Source organism: Fringilla coelebs (assembly GCF_963513975.1).
Source record: "Fringilla coelebs genome assembly, chromosome: 3".
Classification (NCBI taxonomy): domain Eukaryota; kingdom Metazoa; phylum Chordata; class Aves; order Passeriformes; family Fringillidae; genus Fringilla; species Fringilla coelebs.
In genome coordinates, this window is record NC_140030.1 from 60,314,809 (window position 1) to 60,336,239 (window position 21,431).

At 36.4% G+C, this 21,431-nt stretch overlaps 1 protein-coding gene across 2 annotated transcripts in view; it reads left to right on the forward strand.

Moving 5' to 3' along the window:
- Nucleotides 1-21,431, forward strand: part of SCAF8 (SR-related CTD associated factor 8) — an 88,237-nt gene that overhangs the window by 12,650 nt on the left and 54,156 nt on the right. For both annotated transcript variants that reach the window (XM_084203535.1, XM_084203534.1), the window contains exons 2-7: nt 7,660-7,743; nt 9,232-9,276; nt 12,718-12,879; nt 15,586-15,742; nt 16,879-17,009; nt 19,886-20,062. In XM_084203535.1, coding sequence (XP_084059661.1) covers nt 7,660-7,743; nt 9,232-9,276; nt 12,718-12,879; nt 15,586-15,742; nt 16,879-17,009; nt 19,886-20,062 — 756 coding nt within the window. The remainder of the gene's footprint in view (nt 1-7,659; nt 7,744-9,231; nt 9,277-12,717; nt 12,880-15,585; nt 15,743-16,878; nt 17,010-19,885; nt 20,063-21,431) is intronic.

Below are 21,431 nucleotides of genomic sequence, written 5' to 3' on the forward strand. Positions count from 1 at the left end.
ATCTGGTGTTTTCCTTGGCTTAAATGGGTTGAGAAGATTAATGTTCATTTCTATTTTGTAGTTTCCTGTATTGTTGGCAGTGTGTTTGGAGATGAGTATGTTCAGTCATCTAGAATGCTTCATGCAGGCAGAATAGTCTTGTCCACAGGTTCCGAGAATAAAGTGATAGATCATTAAATGTTCATTGACATTGAAATCAAACGTATGCTACTGTTAAGTGTGCTGTCTTGAAAAAAAAAACAGTGGTATTTTTTACAGCAACTTGAAAGTATTCTCTTAACTTTGACTATGCTTTTTCTCCCAGAGGAAAATAAAATTAATCCCAAAAGGTCATACGGGAATCATTCATTAATGCTCTTTCTAACTTAGTTATTTAACACTTGTTTTTTCAAAACCTGAGCTAACAGTTTGAAAATGGTTTACCTTATCAGTCAGACTCCTTGTAACTTGTCATTGTGTAACTCTTTCCTCATCCCCTCTTGTTCCCCCCCCTCCTCCATTCTGTAGAATTTTAGTCATTGTTCCTTCCTTGTCCTTGTGTGATAATGCCATCTACCTTTAGACAGGAAATGTTTCATCTTTAATGTTCTGAGTAATGTGCCATAGTTCAAGAACAGACACTACAAAACAAAGCTTTGTGTAAAAATTTTAATGTATATTTGCAGTTTTGTTGTTGTTGTTGTTGTTTTGTTTTAAACCTTTCAGTTTATTTTAAGTCACTCCACCTTAACTGAAGCAGCTTTCTCCCAGGTGTTGTGTTTGTGTTGTGGTGACTGCTTAGGAGATTCTTTGTGTCAGAGTGACTCTTGGGTGAATAGGTAGGTCACTGGAGCAGTGCTCTTTTCTGGGCAAATATCAGGAGTCTGTTTCTTCTCTCGAGATGGTAGGGTAGATGAGAGATAAATTTTGGGTTGATTGAGATCAGCATATTCTCTTTTCTGCTGCAAAATCAGTTACTAAATGAATAGGAAAAATAAATTGATCCATCTGCTTGTAAGGTGGTTTTTAAATTAGGTTTTATTATGTATGTACATCATCAACAGGTGATAAGTGTTCAGTGTTTGCAAAGAAGTTCTCAATGCATATTTTAAAAAGAGGCTCCATACACTGTGGTGCTTTCCACAGCAATGCCTCAGATTTCAACAGCCAATGTCTGTATTTACTGGGTTTTCATATAAGAAATGGTGCAAATACTTTCACTCTGCAAATTACAACATAAAGCTTGGGAAGATAACTAGAAAAAACAGTTTAAGTCAGTATTCAAATATCTTTTAGTAGTAATCAGACATATAAAGATAATGATCAGTTTTTGCCTTTGAGCAATTGTTTCATATGAGTTGATGTATATCCAGAAAAGCAGTAAATGGCTAGTAAATGGAAGATTTTTTTTCGTAATGATATGGCAGTTAAGCTCTAAAGTGTTATTTTTAAGTTTACATGTGGGTTTCTGTCTGCTCCTTTCTTTGTTATTCCAGCTTGTAAATGTGAACTAGTCTGTTTCAAAACGTCTGAAACTTATGGTTTTACCTAGCACTTGAAGATAACAGTGTTTCACTTTCAACCCTCTGAAATTAATTGTATTTCTACTGTGAAAAAAGTGCAGCTGCTTGATGTGATAAGGCTGGAACTTCATTTGAATAAGACCTTTTAAATAGAGAGCTACATTTTATACTATCAGACAGATAGCTGACTGTAATTTATACAGTTATTTAAAATAGTGGGTGGGTTTCATTATGGTGTCAGGGCACAGACTTAGCAAGTTCATGGTGACAGTTAAGGTTCTGAGTCAATTCCCTGTGAGGCATGCCAGAGCTGCCCTTACAGGCTAAGGACAACCACGCTGGGCAGTTTGGAACTACATCCACCAACCAGACTCTTGCTTACTCCCTGCTCGTCTCATGTGTTGTGCTCCTTGGGTGAGGAAGGTCCTTCCCAGTTATCTTCAGTAGTGAGGTTGTATTGACATATGCCTCTCCTTAGTAATCCTGTTCACCAGCTGAAGAACCTTTGTTCTTCACTTAAAAGCTTCTCCGCAGTTTTAGTTATCCCTGATGATTTCATGCCAGCCTTGGAGATTGTACAGTTGAGACTGCCCTGTAAGTTAGTACTGTTGCCTAAATAATATAGATCTAAATGTCCATTTACTGCATTTACTACTGAGATTTTTCTGGTTTGCTCTTGAGTTGATATCTTTAATGCAATCTCTCATGGATCAGCAGATCTCTTTGCTGAATGGCAATAGCTAGCTTAAAAGCCAGTGTCCACTACTTCCTGTGTACTTACTACTTGGTAGTGTCACCAATGTTCCTCTCCAACTTTTGGCAATCTTTGTCCTCACCAGAATATAGGTGACAGTAGGCACAAGTGGGTTCTGTTGGGACTTCCCTTTGCCATGCACCAATTGACTGTTCATTCAGATTGTTTACTGGCTGTATTTAAGGAGTAATTGTTTGAGTTATTTGTCATGCACTATCCTGTTTAGGATGGCTTAGTTTCTTGGGAGGCTTTTGTGAGAGATCTTTGGTAAATGTGTTTTGGTGGTCCAGTTGGTTTTATATCAGTGATTTCTCACTGTGCTTCTGGAGTCTTTCAGAGAAGAACAGTATACTGGGATGTTGCCTTTCCTTACAACAACTGCATGGAATTATCTGTATCCCCACTAATACATTTATTTTAAGTAATATATGCAGTTTTTTTGGTACAAACATTTAACCTAACTGATCCATTGTTTCCTAATTCTCCCCTTGAACCCCTGTCAGAAATTCGTGTTCCTTTTCTTGTCTTTCAGAGCTATAAGTTTGAGGTTGTTTTAAATGAGAATTCATGAATCATAGCTATCAAGTCTTGCATTCTGGAGTTCTGTTCTAATACTTTGTTATTTTTCACATTGTATGCTTGTTATTTACCTTATTGTAAACACACTTCAGGAGGATTCTAATGTGGGATCAGTTTTTCCTTAGTATGTAGATTAAAAAAACCCCAAAAAAACTAAACAAAACTGGTGTGTGTATGTGTGTCTTTTTCTGTAGGGCTTTATCTCCTGTGAGTCCTCCTGTAAGTGCTGATTGTCCGGGACAAGCACTTGAGTAGATTTGCAATTCCTTCCCTCTTCTGAAAACCACTGATTTTCATGCTTTCTTCTGTTTGTTTCTCAAACTTGATTGCACTATCTCTTGTACATACATTGCCAGCCAGAGTTTATGGTCACTCCCACTCCTCCCCATCCCTTTGAATATTACTACTGATTTTCTCAAGTGTATCATTTTATTTCAGAGAATTTCCTTGACTTTACTATTTAACCATGTTGCTTTTTTTTTTTCTTCTGGTTTACTTAAAGACTTCTTTTATGTGAGGACAAGCAATTACCTTCTGCAGTGAGCATGAGTGTCTTAGAAAACTAAGACACTGGTCTTAGAGGGCAAACTGGTTTAGCTAAACATCTGTAGAAAAGGGCACACAGGAAAAATTAAGCTAGGATATAAACACAGATTTTTAAAATAATGCATGGGTCTTTAACTCCTCATTCTTCAAATTCCAAGTGTCTTAAAAGAATCATCTATCCTGGATGACAAACCAAAGTTTTCATTACTAGAGAGGCAGCAACCAAGTCTTGCTTCTCTAGTCAGCCTAGAAGTAAGAGAAAATGGGTTTGGTGGACAGACTGTTTGATGGATAAGGAGCTGGCTGGATGTCAGCATCCTGAGAGTTGTAGTTAATGGCTACAGTGTCCAAATGGAGACCACTATGAAGTGATGTCCTGCAGGTGTCCGCACTGGGATTGATATTATTTAGTATCTTTTTTGATTACATAGACAGTGGGATAGAATGCAACCTCAGCAGTAAGGTGCAATTGATACATTTTTCAGAATGCAATGTTTTATAGTAAATTAAAAGCTTCTTGAAGATAATTAAGGAAAAATAGATTTTGAAGAAATTTCTTTTCTTGGTGTTTTGCATGTACTAAATTTGGGATCTGTGTGTTTTTTAAATGGCTGTTAAAATCTGTAACAGATGTAACCATTGTCCAAAAAGTACTGTTTTACTCTTTTACTGATTCCTTTCCACCACCGCCTTTCCCCCTTGAATGATCAGTCCTTAATGCTAAATTTGCCTGTTTGCTACCTCGAATAAAGTATCGAGATGTTGGCAACAACCCAAGTTGTCCTGTTGGCTTTTGGCATATTCCTGATAAGTGCTGCTAAGATATCGACTGCACACAGGATGTCTCAGAGTCAGTTGTGTGCAACTCTTGCTTGTTTCCCAGTCCTGTGTGGTGGCTTCCTTGATACTTTGAACTGCCCCATTGGGGCCCAGATTATTTTGAAGCTGATGGCCTGGTCAGGTGTGGTCCCTGTGAGTATCTGTGTGTGTCAGTCGTTCTCCTTCCTTACAGCTGTGTGTGTTGTAGGTAAAGGAGCTCCTGTGCCAATCTCATCTGGGACTGTTTTTAGATTGACAAGGTTGGCTTCTTGAATCTAGGCTGATTTCACATTTGCTCATGTACTTGTAAATTGCTTTTACTGATTAGTATTTCAGGCTTGAGAATGCTGACCAGGAACTCCCAAAATGACACTGCTAAGAAACACTATACAAACAAAAAGTTTCTGATGCTGTAGTGTTCCCAGAAGTAGTTTAATTGTAGTTGCACAACATTCAGCCAAACAGTAGCCAGGATGAGTGATTACATTTTGGTAATTACCTGTGAGCAACTGGAAGCTGAACAGTGAGCTGCAAAACTCACTGTCTCCCACAGCACACTACTGGAAAAGCTGGCAGCCCACAGCTTGGACAGGAGCACTTTTTGCTGTGTTAGGAAATGGCTGGATGGCTGACCCCAGAGAGTAATGGTGAATGGTGCTGCATCCAGCTGGTGGCCAGTCACCAGTGGTGTCCCTCAGGGGTCTGTACTGTAGCCAGTTCTGTTCAGTATTTTTATTGATGACATGGATGAGGGTATTGAGTCTTTCAACAGTAAATTTGCAGATTATACTAAACTGGGAGTGTGTGTCGATCTGTTGGAAGGTAGGAGGACTCTGCAGAGAGACTTGGAATGGTTGGATGGATGGGCAGAGTCTAACAGGATGAAGTTTAATAAGTCCAAGTGCCGAGTCCTGCATTTTGGCCACAATGATCCCCTGTAATGTTGTAGGCTGGGGATGGTGTGGCTGGACAGTGCCCAGGCAGAAAGGGACCTGGGGGTACTGGTCGACAGCCAGCTGGACATGAACCAGCAGTGTGCCCTGGTGGCCAAGAAGGCCAATGGCATCCTGGCCTGTATCAGGAATAGTATGTGGCAAGCAGGAGCAGGGAGGTCATCCCTGTTCTTAGCACTGGTGAGGCCACACCTTGAGTGTCATGTCTGGTTCTGGGCCCCTCAATTTAGGATGGATGTTGAGATGCTTGAACACATCCAGAGGAGGGCAATGAGGCTGGTGACGAGCTTGGAACACAAGCCCTGTGAGGAACAGCTGAGGAAGCTGGGGTTGTTTAGCCTGGAGAAAAGGTGACTCAGAGGTGAGCTTATCACTCTCTACAACTTCCTAAAACATGGTTGTAGTCAGGTGGGGCTTGGTCTCTTTCACCAGGCAGCAACTGACAGAACAGAGGACTCTGTCTTAAGCTGTGCCAAGGGTTGGATATTAGGAAAAAGTTTTTTACAGAAAGAGTGATAAAGTACTGGAATTGTCTGCCCAGGGAGGTGGTGGTGTCACCATCACTGGATGTGTTTGAAAAGAAAAAAGACTGGACATGGTACTTGGTGCCATGGTTTAGTTGAGGTGTTAGGGCATGGGTTGGACTCGATCTTGAAGGTCTCTTCCAACCTTGTGATTCTGTGAAAACAGAGAAGAAACAGATTAGCAACTTGGGGTTTTGCCTCTCTTCTCTCTTTTCCCTGTGGTGGTGAAGAGCATTCATATACCTCCATTTTAGAAATGTATTGCTTTTGCCGTGTGAGCAGCAGTAAATAATTCAGAATATTTTGCAACAGCAATTAGCATTAGCATTAGTGAGAAGTAGTAACAGTTGTTTTAAAAGTGGATGTCTAGCTGTGAAGTGGTTTTAATTTCACAGTTTTAATGGAGATCCTTTCAAGCTGAGAAGACAGACACTTATGCTTGGACAAGCCTTTTTTTTTCATTTTGTGTTTTGACAGCTATAGGAGGTTTTGGTTAAAACTGGTTTTGACAGGGAAGGATAGAAAAAAGCATCTCATGTTTACAAGGAGAACAAATCCCTGTCTCTTGGAAACTCAAGTATGATGAAAGAATATCTACTTATTACCTTCAACGATAAATTATTATAAGCAACTTGGGGAGCATGACCTAAATTTAAGATTGTCTAATCCTTTCCACTGTGTGATCCTGTTCAGTTTTACAGTTTGCTTTATTAAATATAAACAATTCTGAAGTATGTTTTCTGAGCTAGCAGTTTGACACAAATTGAGAAAATATTAGGAAGTTAAAGATATTGTAAATATCTGTATGGATAATCTGGTTCATTATATTGCATTTCTCAGGCTGTATAGGAAGGGAGAGGGGTTTTTGGCTTTGTTTCTGTTTCAATTACTATTTTATGGAAGAACTGTAATTCTTCCTGTTTTCTAGGAAGGAAATAAAAATTTGGTTATGGATGATCATTCCTGTTACCAGAACTCCATTTTTGAACTGACATGCTTCTAAACATGTGTTATATACAAAAATAAAATATAAGTTAATAATGTCCTTAAATCTGGTTTGGCACTTTGTGTCTGATCTTTTTATGTCTGGAAGTAGCAAATATCAGCCAGTCCCTTCTCTTATAACACTTAGACCTGAAGGAGAAAATAACAGCATTTTGTTCAAAATCATATATTGTGGATAATCAGAGATTTTTCACAACAAGTAAACAGCTTTGGGGAGGAGTTACTTCTAATTACAACCCATCAGTCATAGCTGTGAATTTAGTTCGTGTAAAGTTTCACTGTGCAGCAAATTTCTGATGAATACCTGTCATGCTGGATTGTTTCTGCTGGGAGATGTATGTACCAGTCAAATGAACAGAGTTAATACTGCATCCAGGGAGAACATTGTTGCAAAACTATACTACCTGTGTGCTCTGTTTTTTTTGCTGGTTAGATATTAGTGAAGTTAAGATGTTCTGCTTGAAATTGAGAACACAGCTGGATTTTTGCTTAAACATTTGTAATACTTTCAATATATTACTTTCCTGGGTTAATGCGTGAATGAATTAAGTCTATTCTTTTTACAGTCTGTTTTACGTGCCAAATTGCTACATGCTCATGCTCACTGGGCTTGATTTTGTTGTTGTTCGTTTGTTTAATGGGAAATGAAAAGACCAGATTCAGCAGGCATATGATGACGAATATACTAAGTTCAAGTTTTGTTATGCTTCCGTAAAGGTATTCAAGTGTATCAGTGTCTTTACCCTGGAAAACTTAATAAGAGCTACCGTATTTGCATGTTTTAAGCATTTATTTTGTAACTTCACCTGAAATGCCTCCAGTATTTAGTGCTGGTAAAGCTAGGTGTGTATATAGGGACCATTGCAAAGAAGAACCTGCTCTCCTTTAAGCATTTTGAATCTTACATTATATGTTATATGCATTCTGCTTACAACTACAGATTATATTTCTGATAATGTTTTTTTCTTTTCTTGCAGTTGTACTCGCTAAATGATTATAAGCCACCCATTTCTAAAGCTAAAATGACACAGATCACCAAGGCAGCAATCAAGGCTATAAAGGTATGAAACCAGTTAAATTCTTTTGACCTCTTTTACATTTCTCATGTATGTCAAAATAATTTTGTGAAATAGTCTAAAGAATTTGCTTCAGAACTTTCCACCTCCCTTGTGCTTACGATTTCCAAGTTATGATCATACGTGATATCTGGGAATGCAGTAGAAGCCTAAAAGTGCTGTGTGACTCTCATTTGCTGGTTGTCATATGTGAGAAAGAATTAAACCAATTTGTCGCCATCTGAATTCCATCAGATCTGAAAGACAGGGTTTTTCCCTCAGTTTACAAAGTAAACACTGGCATGCCTGTTAGCAGATGAATAAATAGAAAATTACAATTCACCCTTCCTTCTCCTCTCTCTCCCTTCCTCCCTCCTCAAAATTTATGCATGCCTTTGGATCAATACAACTGTTCATTTTTCTGAATTCCTAGCATACCTTTTCATGGATATTGTTCATAGATTCCAGTTTTCTTGTTGCTTGGATACAAATTGTTTTTACTTTCAAGTCTTAGTGCACTCATTAAAGATTATTCCTGCCACAAAGTAAAACTAATTGCTAAACAACAGCACAGCAGAAAAAGTCACTGAAAAACGGTGACAGAAAGAAGTATGCCACTAGTGTTAAGCATTAAAACAAACGGAAACTCAGTGACAGCTAGAGAGGTAGAAAAGGCGACAGACCAAATTTATGCTTTTCCTATCTACATTCCTTTGCTGACAATGCAGATACGTTCTCAGATAATGAAATCCATATTGGTGTTTTGTGTAATTGGGAAAGAGTAATTTGGTGACTGAAGAGTGAAATTCAGTGGCTTCTTAAGTATGTCAATTTAAGTTAAAGCCTGTGTGTTGCTATATAATGGAAATGCTGAAAACTTGTATTGAACTTAAGTAGTAAATCATAATAGATGGTTCTATTAATTAAACGATTAAATTATACACAAATGTTTTATTATGTACTCAACTTGGAAATCCTACTTCCACTCTTACCATTTCAATGACAACATTTAATTGTGCAAGTGTTTATTTCAATTACTGACATGATTTAGAGCCATTGTGATTATATGTGAGATTTAAAAAAACAACTCCATGAAAGACAGGCCAACTTTAAAGAAAAAGTATGCAGTCGATGCTATATATTAATGAAATGCAGAGAAGTTGTATGTTTCGTAACATTAGGTGAACATCTTCAGTCATGTACAGTAAAATAACTATGTGTTTTGGTGGAACAATTATGTTATTCCCCTATTCTCAGTAAATAAGCTTGCTTTTCAAAAAATCCAGTGTAAAAAACCTTCAGGAAAAAGAAGAAACACTCTTTTATAGGCTATTAAGTATTTTAAGAAAAATTGCATGTTCATCTGTAGATATTTGATTGCCATTTAATAATCCAAAGTTTCTGTTTCTGGTTTTGCTATCAATATGGCAACATACTTGAACAAGTATATGCATTTTCATATTTTCTCTATTGAAATACTGCTGTATTTTTCAGTTCTACAAGCATGTCGTACAGAGTGTTGAGAAGTTCATTCAAAAGGTAAGTCAGCCAAGTGGGGGTTTAGGTTCACATATGGTTTAATATTTTTACACATATTAGTTGATCTCCATTTTTAGTCGCATTTAGTTTCTGCTAATAATCGGCAGCAGATCATATCCCATGATGCAGAACGACAAATACTTTGTTCTCATTTTATTCTTTGATCTGAATCACTGTGGATACTGTTTTAGGACTGCTTCTTGTGTATTTTTTTAATGTTCAGAGAGACTGTCAGTGAACAGCTAACAGCAAAACAATTAACAGTTTGGCTGGTGGCAGTTGCTTTTGCTTTTCTGCCAGGTTTTCCCATTGATTTTAAAGCTGACGGGAAGATGACCTTCAGCCTCATCTTTTTTTGTAGCAGGAGATGTAGCATTTCAGTTGGTGGTTCTTGCAAGCAAATGAAAACAAAAAAAAATTATATGGCTAGACTAGAATTACTTTTTGGGAAGATGGTAGTATTAATTTAAAGATTCTTTCTAGCAAAGAAATTTATAGCACTTTCTTTTCTAGCAACAGTTAATTATTCTTGGGTAAAAACTGCATTTTGCTTCCAGTTGGAAATGCATGGATTCAAATTTGTGAGTCTTCCCTGCTTCTCTGAGTAGTACCTAATTGTCAGTTGGTCATTTTGGTACTGAATTTCTTCTTTCTTTGTAAATAGCAGTAAATTATGATCAAATGGAAATTTAGTTTTGACAAGCTAGAGAAGTTAGGCTGTTAATGTTGCAATGTTGGATGCAATTTTCCTTCTCATACACTTCTTACAAAGCAGTCTGTATTGTTCTGTATTAGTAACCTGTCATACTCATTAACTTTTTTTTATTCTTTGTTGTCCAGTGTTTTCCACCACTCTGTGGTGCCTTTTGACAGTGGCTGGACAGTGTAAACAGGTTTCAGCTTCAGCCTGGTGTTTTTATCTGTCTTGGAACTAGTTATCAGTGAAATATTTAGGTACTAGTACATTGGTCTATGTGGAAAAAGTGTCACATATGTGTTTCAAAGCAGTAGTGAAGACCCGTAGTATACTTTATTAACACTGCTAGTTTTTTGTCAAGTAGTTGTCTTTTGGGTCCTTGACTCTGACTTCTTCCATCTCTGAGACAGGGATCACTATCCTCTGATCCCTGTTCAATGCTGCAGGTGAACACAGGAGTAGGAGAGCAAGAATACATCTTATCCATCTCTGACCAATAACACTTTGCAGTTCTACGTCCTGAAATTAGCTCAGAATTGTCTGAGTTCCAAACAGTGCTTTTTAGTTACAGTGGATGTGATTGGCAGTTCAGTGTTCATAGGCACAAGGGAAGTTATTCTCTCTGCATGACTGAATGGCAGTTTGTCAGGGTTGGGACTGGTTGTTCATGACCCTTCCACAAGCTACTCTGAGTTATCTTTACATGCCTTCAGTGTCCAGTACTGCTCGATGAGGAAGTTCTGCATTGTTCATTGCTGGTTAGAGAAGGCAGATACATGTTTTTATTGATAACCTTGTTAATGATTGCCCTGGATTAGATGATTCCCCTTGATCATCTTGCTGAGGGGTTTTTAATTATTTCATGAACAATTTACTGAAATGTACAACTTATTAATAACTTTAAATAATAACTTTTTGCTAAGCAGATGAAAGCTAGGTATTTGATATTAAAGGGCTTAAATTGTATGTTTGGAGACTAATTGGATGTTTTCTGCAAGCAGTCACTTGAAGTTAAAGCTCAAGATGACTGAATCTTCCATTAAAATCTGCTGTAGACTTGACCAGAATGATGTCAATGCCATCTCAGATAGTTTGCTCTTATCCTTCGCAGCTCCGGTATTTTCTTTTGTAATTTCATGATGTTTCTGAAACTTCATATAAAATAATTGCCTCTGACATTCTTAATTTTGTGCCACGTAACTCACTGGTCTATTGTTATTTTGGTCGACTGCTTTATTCTTTGGCAAATGATCACACTTCATATATGTAAGGTTATTCCATTGGAGAGACAGATTTAATTTCTTCGAGCAATCAAATTACATTACTGATTACTCACCCAGAAAATAAGTAAATATTTGTGTGCAAAGGCTGTTCCATCTGAGATTAGGGATATGCAGGTTAACTGCCCCAGTTTTAATTTTTATTTAATTTTTTACTTGTATTTTATTGCCTTTTCCATACAATCTCTATTATTACACTATTATCATACTTTGCTTTCTTTATGTGCCATGTTTTAAAATACTTCAGCTAATACATGTCCTGTGTTTTCTTTTTAAATTTCTGAGAGCTTTATTAATTTGAATATTGTGAAAAGTTATATACCTGTCTGTTCTGTATGCAGAATACTCTTGTTTAATAATTTAAATAAAATTTCAGAGGCTACAATACATTGAAGTGATTTTCTGAAGACAGTGTTTTAAATCCAATTTTGGCTTAATGATGCACATATATTCCTAAAACGATGTCACACACATTCTAAAAATAAAGAGTGCCATACTTAAATACATTGAAACATGTTTAGAACCTAAAGAAAGGTGGCTTTCTAAAGGTTGCAAGTATTAGTAAATCAACACTTTTCAAAACAGAACATTTGTATCTAGGGCATAGTAAAATTAATATTCTGAAGTGTTTGTTTGGCACTTTATTAAAGATTATTAACTTAGTTGCATAATATGTCTACAGGACCAGAGAGGAGAAGGGTGTCCTTTTCCATGTTTTCCATAATACCTTGTGTGATATGCGCCCAATATTTATTAAATGAATCCATAACATAATATGTTCTGATGATGACTTCGTTATACTTTTTGGATCATGTTTTGTTCTGTGTTAAAACTGGTTGTAGTAATGTGGTGTAATTACTTTGCAGTTAAAAGACAAAAATTTTACCATTAGTTGTTAAGGAAGTAAAATTACATAATTAATTAGTATTTTGTAAATTATGCAAGTTTTCCAGAGTTGTAAAATAGATATTGTTATATTCTCAACCAAACAGATGTCCCCATAAATGTGTTTTTCTGCTGCAGGGGAGGATATACCACACCCTAATTACAACAGTGTAAAATAAAGTAAACAAATTTTAACTTTGTTTGCTTTGATCATAGAGATCATAATTTGGTCATGCTTTATGCAGTACTTTTAAAATAGAGTGTACATTTTAAAAGGATGTGGTTTGTGTACTATTTTTTTTAATAGATAGATTTTTAAAAGTTAATTCTTTAGCAGTAAGAAATTGATTTTCTACCATTTACATCTCTTCATAATGCATATAGATGTGATAATTTAAACATTGGAGGTTAGATGTTACTTGAGAAAGCTTCATTTTCCAGGACAGTTTATAAAATAAAGAACATTTCAGTATACTTGGACCCACTTAAAAATTAGAGAGGATTGTTTATATTTGCTCTGCCATTAATGGTTTTGGTTATTTTTCACATATGTGCTTTTAAAATTACTGTTCTTCATAGTGCAAACCAGAGTACAAGGTGCCTGGTCTGTACGTCATTGACTCCATCGTGAGACAGTCCCGGCATCAATTTGGACAAGAAAAGGATGTATTTGCGCCAAGATTCAGCAATAACATCATCAGCACTTTCCAGAACTTGTACCGTTGTCCTGGTGATGACAAGGTAAACCACTTACAGATCTTTCTAGTTAAAACAATATTTAGCATATCATCTATAAAGAATAAAGATTTTCATCTGACTTTCTACTTACTGGAGGGGATCTACTTATAAACTTGCCCTGTGTATGTATTTCTTAATGATGCTTGTCTTAGTGTAGGGATTGGAAAAAATACATCCAGGGAGATTAATTAGAGTTTTGAAAAGGTTGTCTTTCTCTTGATTCCATGATTATCCAGCAGCTAAATAAGGTTTAACTTGTATAGTTTGACTCACTAGTTCAGCTGTTCCCTTGGACCACAATAGTTGAAATAGCCATGAGATTCTGGCTGGAAATAGCAGAGTGCAAGCAGTTTGACTTCCTTCATATTTGTCCCTTAGTTGTAAAATAGATAATGTTTCTTCTTATTGAATAACTGCAAAAAGGTGGAGGATTCTAGGGGTTTTGTCTTCAAAGAAATTTGTGTAACAGAATCATTAGGTAAAGTGGTAAGTGAGGCTGAATGCTAGAGGAAGAGTTGTATTTAGAATAGTTACATGCATTCCTAGAGCTGTATTTTTCAACCAGAGATACAAAAACCCAAGGCATCCATGGAAGGTGATTAAGGCACGTTTAGCCATTGTGCTATCTTAGGATTCCTGCCTTTATAGAGTAGTTAAGACCGCTGCAGGAAAATGTGTCAGGACCTGGAAATTTTGCTTGGTTGGATAAACTTGGCTAAGGATGTCTGTCTTCTCTTCTGCAACTCAGTTCTGAGGTGTTGCTGAACAGGTTATTTAAGTTAAATGACATTTTTCCAATCTGGTTTTAGATTATGTGTGTGATTAACTTGTGCTGCTTCAATTCCATAGTGTTTTACTATGGTGTTTTTTTTTTTTTTATAAATAGGCACAATTTTTTAACTTTTATTTTTTAGTGTGTTTTGTAAACTCATTTAGCTTGCTACTTTGGGAAATATACTAATACAGAAAGACCCTGATGTATTGAAGAAGGAGAGGTTGGAACAAGGATGGATGCAAATACTCAGTTTGTGTCTAGTTTAAAGAATACATAATAAATTTATTGGCTAAGAAATTGCACTATTTGCCTGTGATATTTCAATGCATGTCAATTCATATATTGCATTAGAGGTGTTTGATGTGAAGATAGTAAAACCTAGTCTATTTAGGGTCCACAAAAGCCCTGTCAGGTTCATTTCTAGGATATTTTTCACCTTAGCATAAAACTGTACTTTTCAATCCTAAGTCCTGCTGCTGTGCTGTGTATGAATTCAATATTATAGGAGGGTCTTTGTGCTGTGAAAGTAGTTATCCTGTACATTGCCTAGCAAAAAACGGAGCTGTCAGAGACCAAAATATGTACCAAGGTTTGTAACATTTTGATGTTTAATCTGATTGAAAGGCATAATGGAGAAACACAGCAGTTATCCTAAAATGAGCAAATGTAGAATTTGTTTTTAAATCAAACAGAAATGCAGTAACATTTCATTTAAAGTAACAACAAAAACACCTCACTGATTCCTTTGTCTGGCCCAGAGAAAGTCCAAGGTGTGGGTAGATACGGAGCCACAGTAACAGTTTTATATTCCTGTTCTGGAGAGATGAGGGAAGTTAGAGCCTCTGATGGACTTGACAAGGACTGCTGATAATACAGACTTTAAAGAAGAACGGCTCAGATACTGAAATGCTGAGTGGAAGCCGTCAGAAATTTCTTTAAGGGAACTCTAAATTGCACTTCCATGCAGTGAAAATTCAGCACTTCTTTATTATAGTTGAGGATCCTCTTTAGTTCTGGACAAATAGACTTCTTTTTCTTTGTTTTGAACACTGTGGCTAAGTGCTCTATGCTCTTGTTTTATAGAACTCAAGTAATTAAACCACCTTGTGACAGCAAACAACAGATCCTATGAAGAATTTCCTGCTCTTTGTAATGCAACTGATTTTTTTTCCCAAAATAAAGCAAAATCTTTCCTTTTGGTGAAAGTTAAGCTTATTGAAAAAAAGACTGGAAGCGGATCAAAATTATGATCTGTTTGTGATGTAATAGAATGCCTCTGTTGTAATAGAGAAAAAATGTAATAGAAATGTAAGCTGAACAATGAGTTACAGCTAATGGAATTGTATGAAGCCTTAATTTTGGGGTTTTTTTCCTTCCCCATGATCCACCTTTTTAAATATTGCTATGTATTTTCAATAGGCAGATAATTGTGTTCTAGTTTAATCTTTTAAATTCCTCACTTTGTCAAGAGAGCTTGCTTTTCTAATAAAAATATTTAGCAGTCTTCATAGTATATGCCCATTTTTCAGTGCACTTAAATGATTTTGGTTCACAGGCAGAACAGAATTGCATTTATAAATGTTAACTATAAAAAATGAGCAGACTAATAATTGATTATTTTAATTATTAGTAATGCTTTAAGATGCTTCCTTAAAATAATTTTCCTTCCATGTCATCCTCCAAAACGACAGTCACATTTTTGGTTGAGAGAACATTGTCACCTGTGTGTAGTAGCTCTTTGCTGTTGCCTAGGATCAGTTTCAGGTTCGTAGTTAAGACATCTCTGGTGCGAACTGATATAACTGTCCTTACTGTTTGCAGACTTAAAGGCTCTTTAGTCTAGACAGATTAAAGTTGCTAGCTAAGAATTCCATAATCAATAACAAGAAAAATGAGCATGACTCAGATCTTTTGCTGTCTTTTCTTTATTTTAGAGTAAAATTGTTAGAGTGCTAAATTTATGGCAGAAGAATAATGTGTTCAAGAGTGAAATTATTCAGCCTCTCTTGGATATGGCAGCAGGAATTCCTCCTCCCGTTGTGACCCCTGTCTTGCCCAGCACTACAGCTGCTATGAGCAACAATACGCCAGGTAAACAAAACCAGATGGAAGTCATACTTTGAATCAAAACACTTCTGTCAGCTTTGGTATGTTGCCTGTTAACATGCTGAAATATCTCACTCAGATGAATGCTAGAAAGAAGTATATTGCAAACACCATCAAGATCAGGGAAACAGGAAAACATTATTATAAAAGTGGGCTTGATCGTTTTGTGCTCTGAGCATCTGCCTTGCTTGTGTAGGTACATGGCAGGAAAATGGATTTTTAACTTTTCACTTCATCAAAATTTTTTCTTTTGAGGTTGGGATATATGGTAAATTGGCCAGATAGGAATCCTGCTTTTGAATCCTGCTTTTGTAGCCTACCTTTTGCTGATCTCATGCTGAAAAGGAATGAGACGGACAAATTCACCTTAGCTTTCATTGGCAAAGCAAATATGTGAGATTTTCAGATCTTAGATTGCATTTTCTGCATCTTCCAGCTCAGTATTTTTTATTTTTATATAGTATGACTACATTAAATTGACTACACTAAATCATAACTTTTAAATTCTGATGCAAATTGACTTTTAAAACAGTAATCTAGTCATATTTAGAGTTCATTGGTATACCTCTGTTTCTGAGCTATAAATACAAAAGTATTTGTGGCTATGGAGGATTCTTCTGGATTATGGCATGAAACTAATTATCAGAGTGCTGATTTAGTCTCAGGATTTCTGTTGAGAAAAAACAATAAAACAAGCAATCCTCATTAATCCAGCTGATGCAGGTTGAAATTTTTAGTAGAATCTTTAAGACTTTATTTTAAAGGGATAAAGTGCACATCCAGTGAGATTTGGGCTAGCTGACAAGTAGATGGCTAACAATTATCTTTTGGTATATGTAGTTTCCACTGAATATTTTGGAATACTGTGTGAAACCTATTTATTTGCCTTCATCAGCGTTTTTGTTAGTAGTCCCACAAGTCCCAACTGTCACTAAGTAATTCTGCTCCTTGAGGAATGTTGATGTGAGTCTGTATTGTTTCTGTGTACTCCCATGTATGTTAGAAAAATAGTTTCAATTTATCTTTTTCTCAGTGTTTAATAACAGCAGTTATTTCTTCTCTAACACTATTTTTATTTTCTGTGTAAAATATTTTGGCATATTGATTTTTCTCTTTTTTAGGTACACCTGTGACTCCAGTTACTCCAGCCAATGTGGCGCAGAGTTTGCCTGATCCTTGGGTATCACAGATTGCTAACACAGACACCCTTGCTGCTGTTGCACAGATTTTACAGAGTCCTCAAGGCCAACAGGTAATTTTGTGGACAGTTACACTGTAGGCACTGTAGACTGTCTGATACTTTGTGACTTTAAGGTACAGGTAAGGAATGCTTTCATGTCTTTATATCCGGTGTCCATGTTAACTTTCCCATGAGGTTGTTCATCACAAGTAAGTTCCAGGTCAATTAAAACTCCATATTACTTTTTGTAGGCAGCCCTGTTTAAAGCCAGGACTTTTAAAGATGTAAAGGTCTCAGAAGGTGATTTCAAATAAGATGGTGTGTAATACATGCTTGTCTATATAGATGACAAATACAGATCTATTGCAGATGACTAAATCAAGAGCAAAAATAGATATAGATGTAGACATGGATATAGATATGAAACAGAATGCCAGTTAAAGCATATGTCTCTGTTTGATGCCTGAAGAAAAGCTAAACATTGTACAGAATTACAGAATGGCAGCAAACTTCTTCAGGAAGTGTACTGTGTATTGATTCCATTTTTTATCTTTCCATCAGCTAAACATAGATTTTATTTTGTAGCATTCAAAAATAAGATTTTGGAAGTTGCTATGTTCTTCAATCTTTAAGTGCTCAACTCCAAAAATATCTTGATTTCCAGCATCACATGAACTGCTTGTCCTCATAACCTGTGGTTACATAAGTTAAGCACACACAATTGTCTTTCTGTAAAAATGTAGATAATTTTTCAGGCTGTTCTAGAGCTATGGCACCTGCATAACTTTGTCATTATGATTTTTATTTGGACTGAGGTTGTTTTACCTGCTGGCATACTAAACAAAAATCTCACGCAAATGAATAAGAAGCAGCGGCCAGTGAAAACTCTGGTCCTGGCAATAACAACTTTACTTAGGGAGAATGTTTTACAGTATTTAGCTAGCTAGAGTTGTCTGTAATTGTTCAGAAGTCAAGTGGAGGGAATATTTTTATCTGATTACACTGGAAGAAACTGAAAAGCAGAGCAAAATGAGTTTGTGGGATACTTTGAGAAATACGAAGGAAATATAGTGGATTAGCTCTTAAAAAAGCAAAGGATATGAAATGAGAATGGTAAATATGTGGAAAGTCAGTGAGGTAATTTTAAAGGTTGTTGCTTAGAGAATATAAAAAAAGGAAAGCAAGAGGAAAAAATGAAGATGAGAAGGGAATTAAAATTTTAAAGACAGCGGATCACAAAGAAATAACATTTGGATATTTAGCTCAAAATAGTCTTAAGCAGAAGAGAAGAGACAGACTGGGCACACAATAAATATGTACATGCAGATGTCTAGGATTGGTAGAGGAACTGTGATATTTACTTACATCCTGTCCGTCTCTTTTCTTCTTGTTCTCCAAACCAGTCCTTCTGCCACAGCCTCTCCCCAACTCCCCAGCTCCAAAGACCTTGATTTAATCCTACAGTTGTGTTTTATAGGTGAGAATGTGTGCAGGTAAATTGAGAGTCTAGACATAAGAGAGGGCTGACTAAGAAAGATGTGACCAGCAAGAATGTGAAAACAGCAAGAATGGTGCCCACCCAGGATTTTTCCATTCTAGGGCCTCCACCTCTGCCTCTTCAGTTTGATTCCTTCCTACTGAGAGCAATGCACAGGCTGGACCAGCTGTATGAGACAAAAGGGGATGAAGGGAGAACTCTTCAGCTTTGCCTATTGCAGTAATCAGGGAAAGCTCCTGCTGAGGTAGAGCAACAATTGAAGCCTTTTCAGAGGCTCTGCTGTATAAGAAATCTGTATAAATGTTTTTAAAAGAATAGGGAAAAGGGTTTCACATTATCAGAAAGTAACTCTAAAACTATCTTGAAAAAGGGTCACACATTTTTGATGCATCGTGGAAAAGAAATTCAGTTTCTGAAGTTTCTAGTGAGGCTAGTAAGAAGGGAGGGATTGAACACTTTAAGAGTTTAGTGGGGAAACTTATAAGGGGTTGGAATATTGAAGATAAGGGTAATCAGGGACTTATGTCAGCAAGTTTGAACTACCTGAATTTGCTCAGCCTTTTTTCCACAAATATCTAAAGATAAGACTTTAGAGATTTATCTTGAGGAATGTCAAAGAACTGCTTCCTCTAATTCCACAGTGGTTTAGGAGAGCTTCTTTCAATAGAGTTAATATTTTTTCTGAAGGCAAATTGCACCATTTTGTGGGAGCATCCCCATTCAACAGATAAATTGATCTCCACATGAGAAAGTCTTTTATTTCCTCATTAGGACAGCTTCTCTAAAAGATTATATACAGATGGGAATTTGAAGTAAGGACATCAAGATAGACCAAGTGATTGGTTTGTTCACTGGCTTTTGATGTTTTGTTAACATGGCAGGAGAATTGCTTCTATCAGACCACACCTGAGTTTCACACATGAGATTTCACTTGTGACTTTTGCAGAGACACGGGTGCAAGCTCTCCCTATGAGGGAGGTTGCACTGGCATAAAGTGGAGCTTGCCACAGTGCAGTTCTTTTCTCTGTACAAATGCTGTTACAGAACACAGATTATCCTAATATAGGTGGGCCCTTAGGAAGCTGGAATAGGCTAACAGATTTTTTTCAGGTCAAAAGGAATCAAACTGGAGAAACAGAAGAGGGGGAACACTAGAAAGCAGGAAATCCTGAGTGGTGACTGGCATCATCATGCAACCTGTCAGAGCAAGTTAGGAAGAAGAAGCATCTGCCTATCTTATCAGCCCCAGAAAACAAATTAGCCAGTAAGTGGGAACAAAATTTGCTGTAAATGAAAACAAATTAAAGACAAAATAATAGCCATAGGTTAGATGATACTTCATTCCTGGGAGTGTTTTTTTTAAGTGGAAGGGGAACAGTCTATTTTGTACTTTGTTTTCTTGTTTTTAAAAAAATCTTGTTCAATGTATTTTTTATCTTTTCTCTTTTAGCTTCAGCAGTTGATACAGACGCTGCAGATACAGCAGCAGAAACCTCAGCCTTCACTACTTCAAGCTCTGGATGCTGGTCTTGTCGTCCAGTTACAGGCCCTCACAGCACAACTCACAGCTGCAGCTGCTGCTGCTAACACACTTAATCCACTGGAACAGAGTGTCTCTTTTAATAAGGTAGAAGTAGAATAATTGAAAATTGAAGAAGTATTTTTTATTTAAGTATATGTGAGAAATTCTTTTGGATTTTATTGTTTGACTTTGGACATTTTAAAAATGCCTTAATATACTATAAAGTGATACAGCTTAAAAATAAAAAACAATGTCTAGACAGTAGTGTAAATGAAAATATTAGTTTTATATGAGTTTAGGGCTAAATAGCCTATTGTATAATATCTAGTGTTGGAAGAGACCCATAAAGGTTTTTGAATATGGTAATGGATTTGATTTATGATGTAGCAAAGTTAAGCCATATGTTTCCACACCCTTTGTTGCACACCAATGAAAATTGTTTCTTACAAGGTAATAAATGGAAAATATGCAGGAATTAATACTCTCAGAAGAGTAAAAAGTTGGAATTGTAATTTTCTTGCATTATAAAGTATGTGCCAAGAAAACTTTAATCTTTGCCACAAAGTGATGTAAGTGAATAAATAAGCCTTTAGGTAAAGTAACTTTCATTGCAAACAACCCAAAACCAACCAAGAAAAAACCAAACACCAACAACCCATCTGCCCCCTCCCCCCCCAAAAAAGAGGCTAAGACCCCCGAACCAAACTACAAACAAAATCAGAATGCAGGAATCTAAGAATACTGATATTATTGCATGTCAGGTAGCAACAACCATGCAGGCAATTGCAGTCATAATAGTATAATACCTATAATAAAGAAAAGGAAGAACTTCTGCTCAAAGAGTTATAACTAACTAACTAAAGAATTAAATAAATAAGCATTGTTCTATTGTCTTTGGAAGAAATAGTTTGTGTGTACATAATCTCTGTAGGATTGTCCTGGAGTGAATAAATAGTAAGAATAAGGAAGTTGAAAAAGAAAAAACCCCTTTTTTATTCTTCACTCAGATATTCTCTTTTTATTGAAAGTAATGCAGCTGTAAAAATAAGCCAGGAAAAGAATGGCCTGTACTCTGCTATACCACAGCTGTAACCATCAACTTGAGAAGGGCGTGATCCCAGGGAATGAATGCATCAGTTAATAGGGACTGCTGTAATATTTACATACAGAAAGTATTTTATAGTACGGCATTATTCTGCAACCTGAATTCCAGCATTTCCATGGATTGGTTTATTTGTAGGTGTGGATGTCTTGAATTCTGGACAACTTAAATTGAAGCAAATTGAAGGAATTCGCATCCTGATGAGGTGTTTGCATACAGACATAAAAGAAAGGGCAGCTTTTATGAAAAAAAAACCCAAACATTTATTAGTATTGTGATCCAAAGGAAACTGTGAAGCATAGTTTTCCCTCCATAACATCATGTTTGTGAATTGGATGACAAATAATAAATAGTGCAAGAAAATAATTTTGA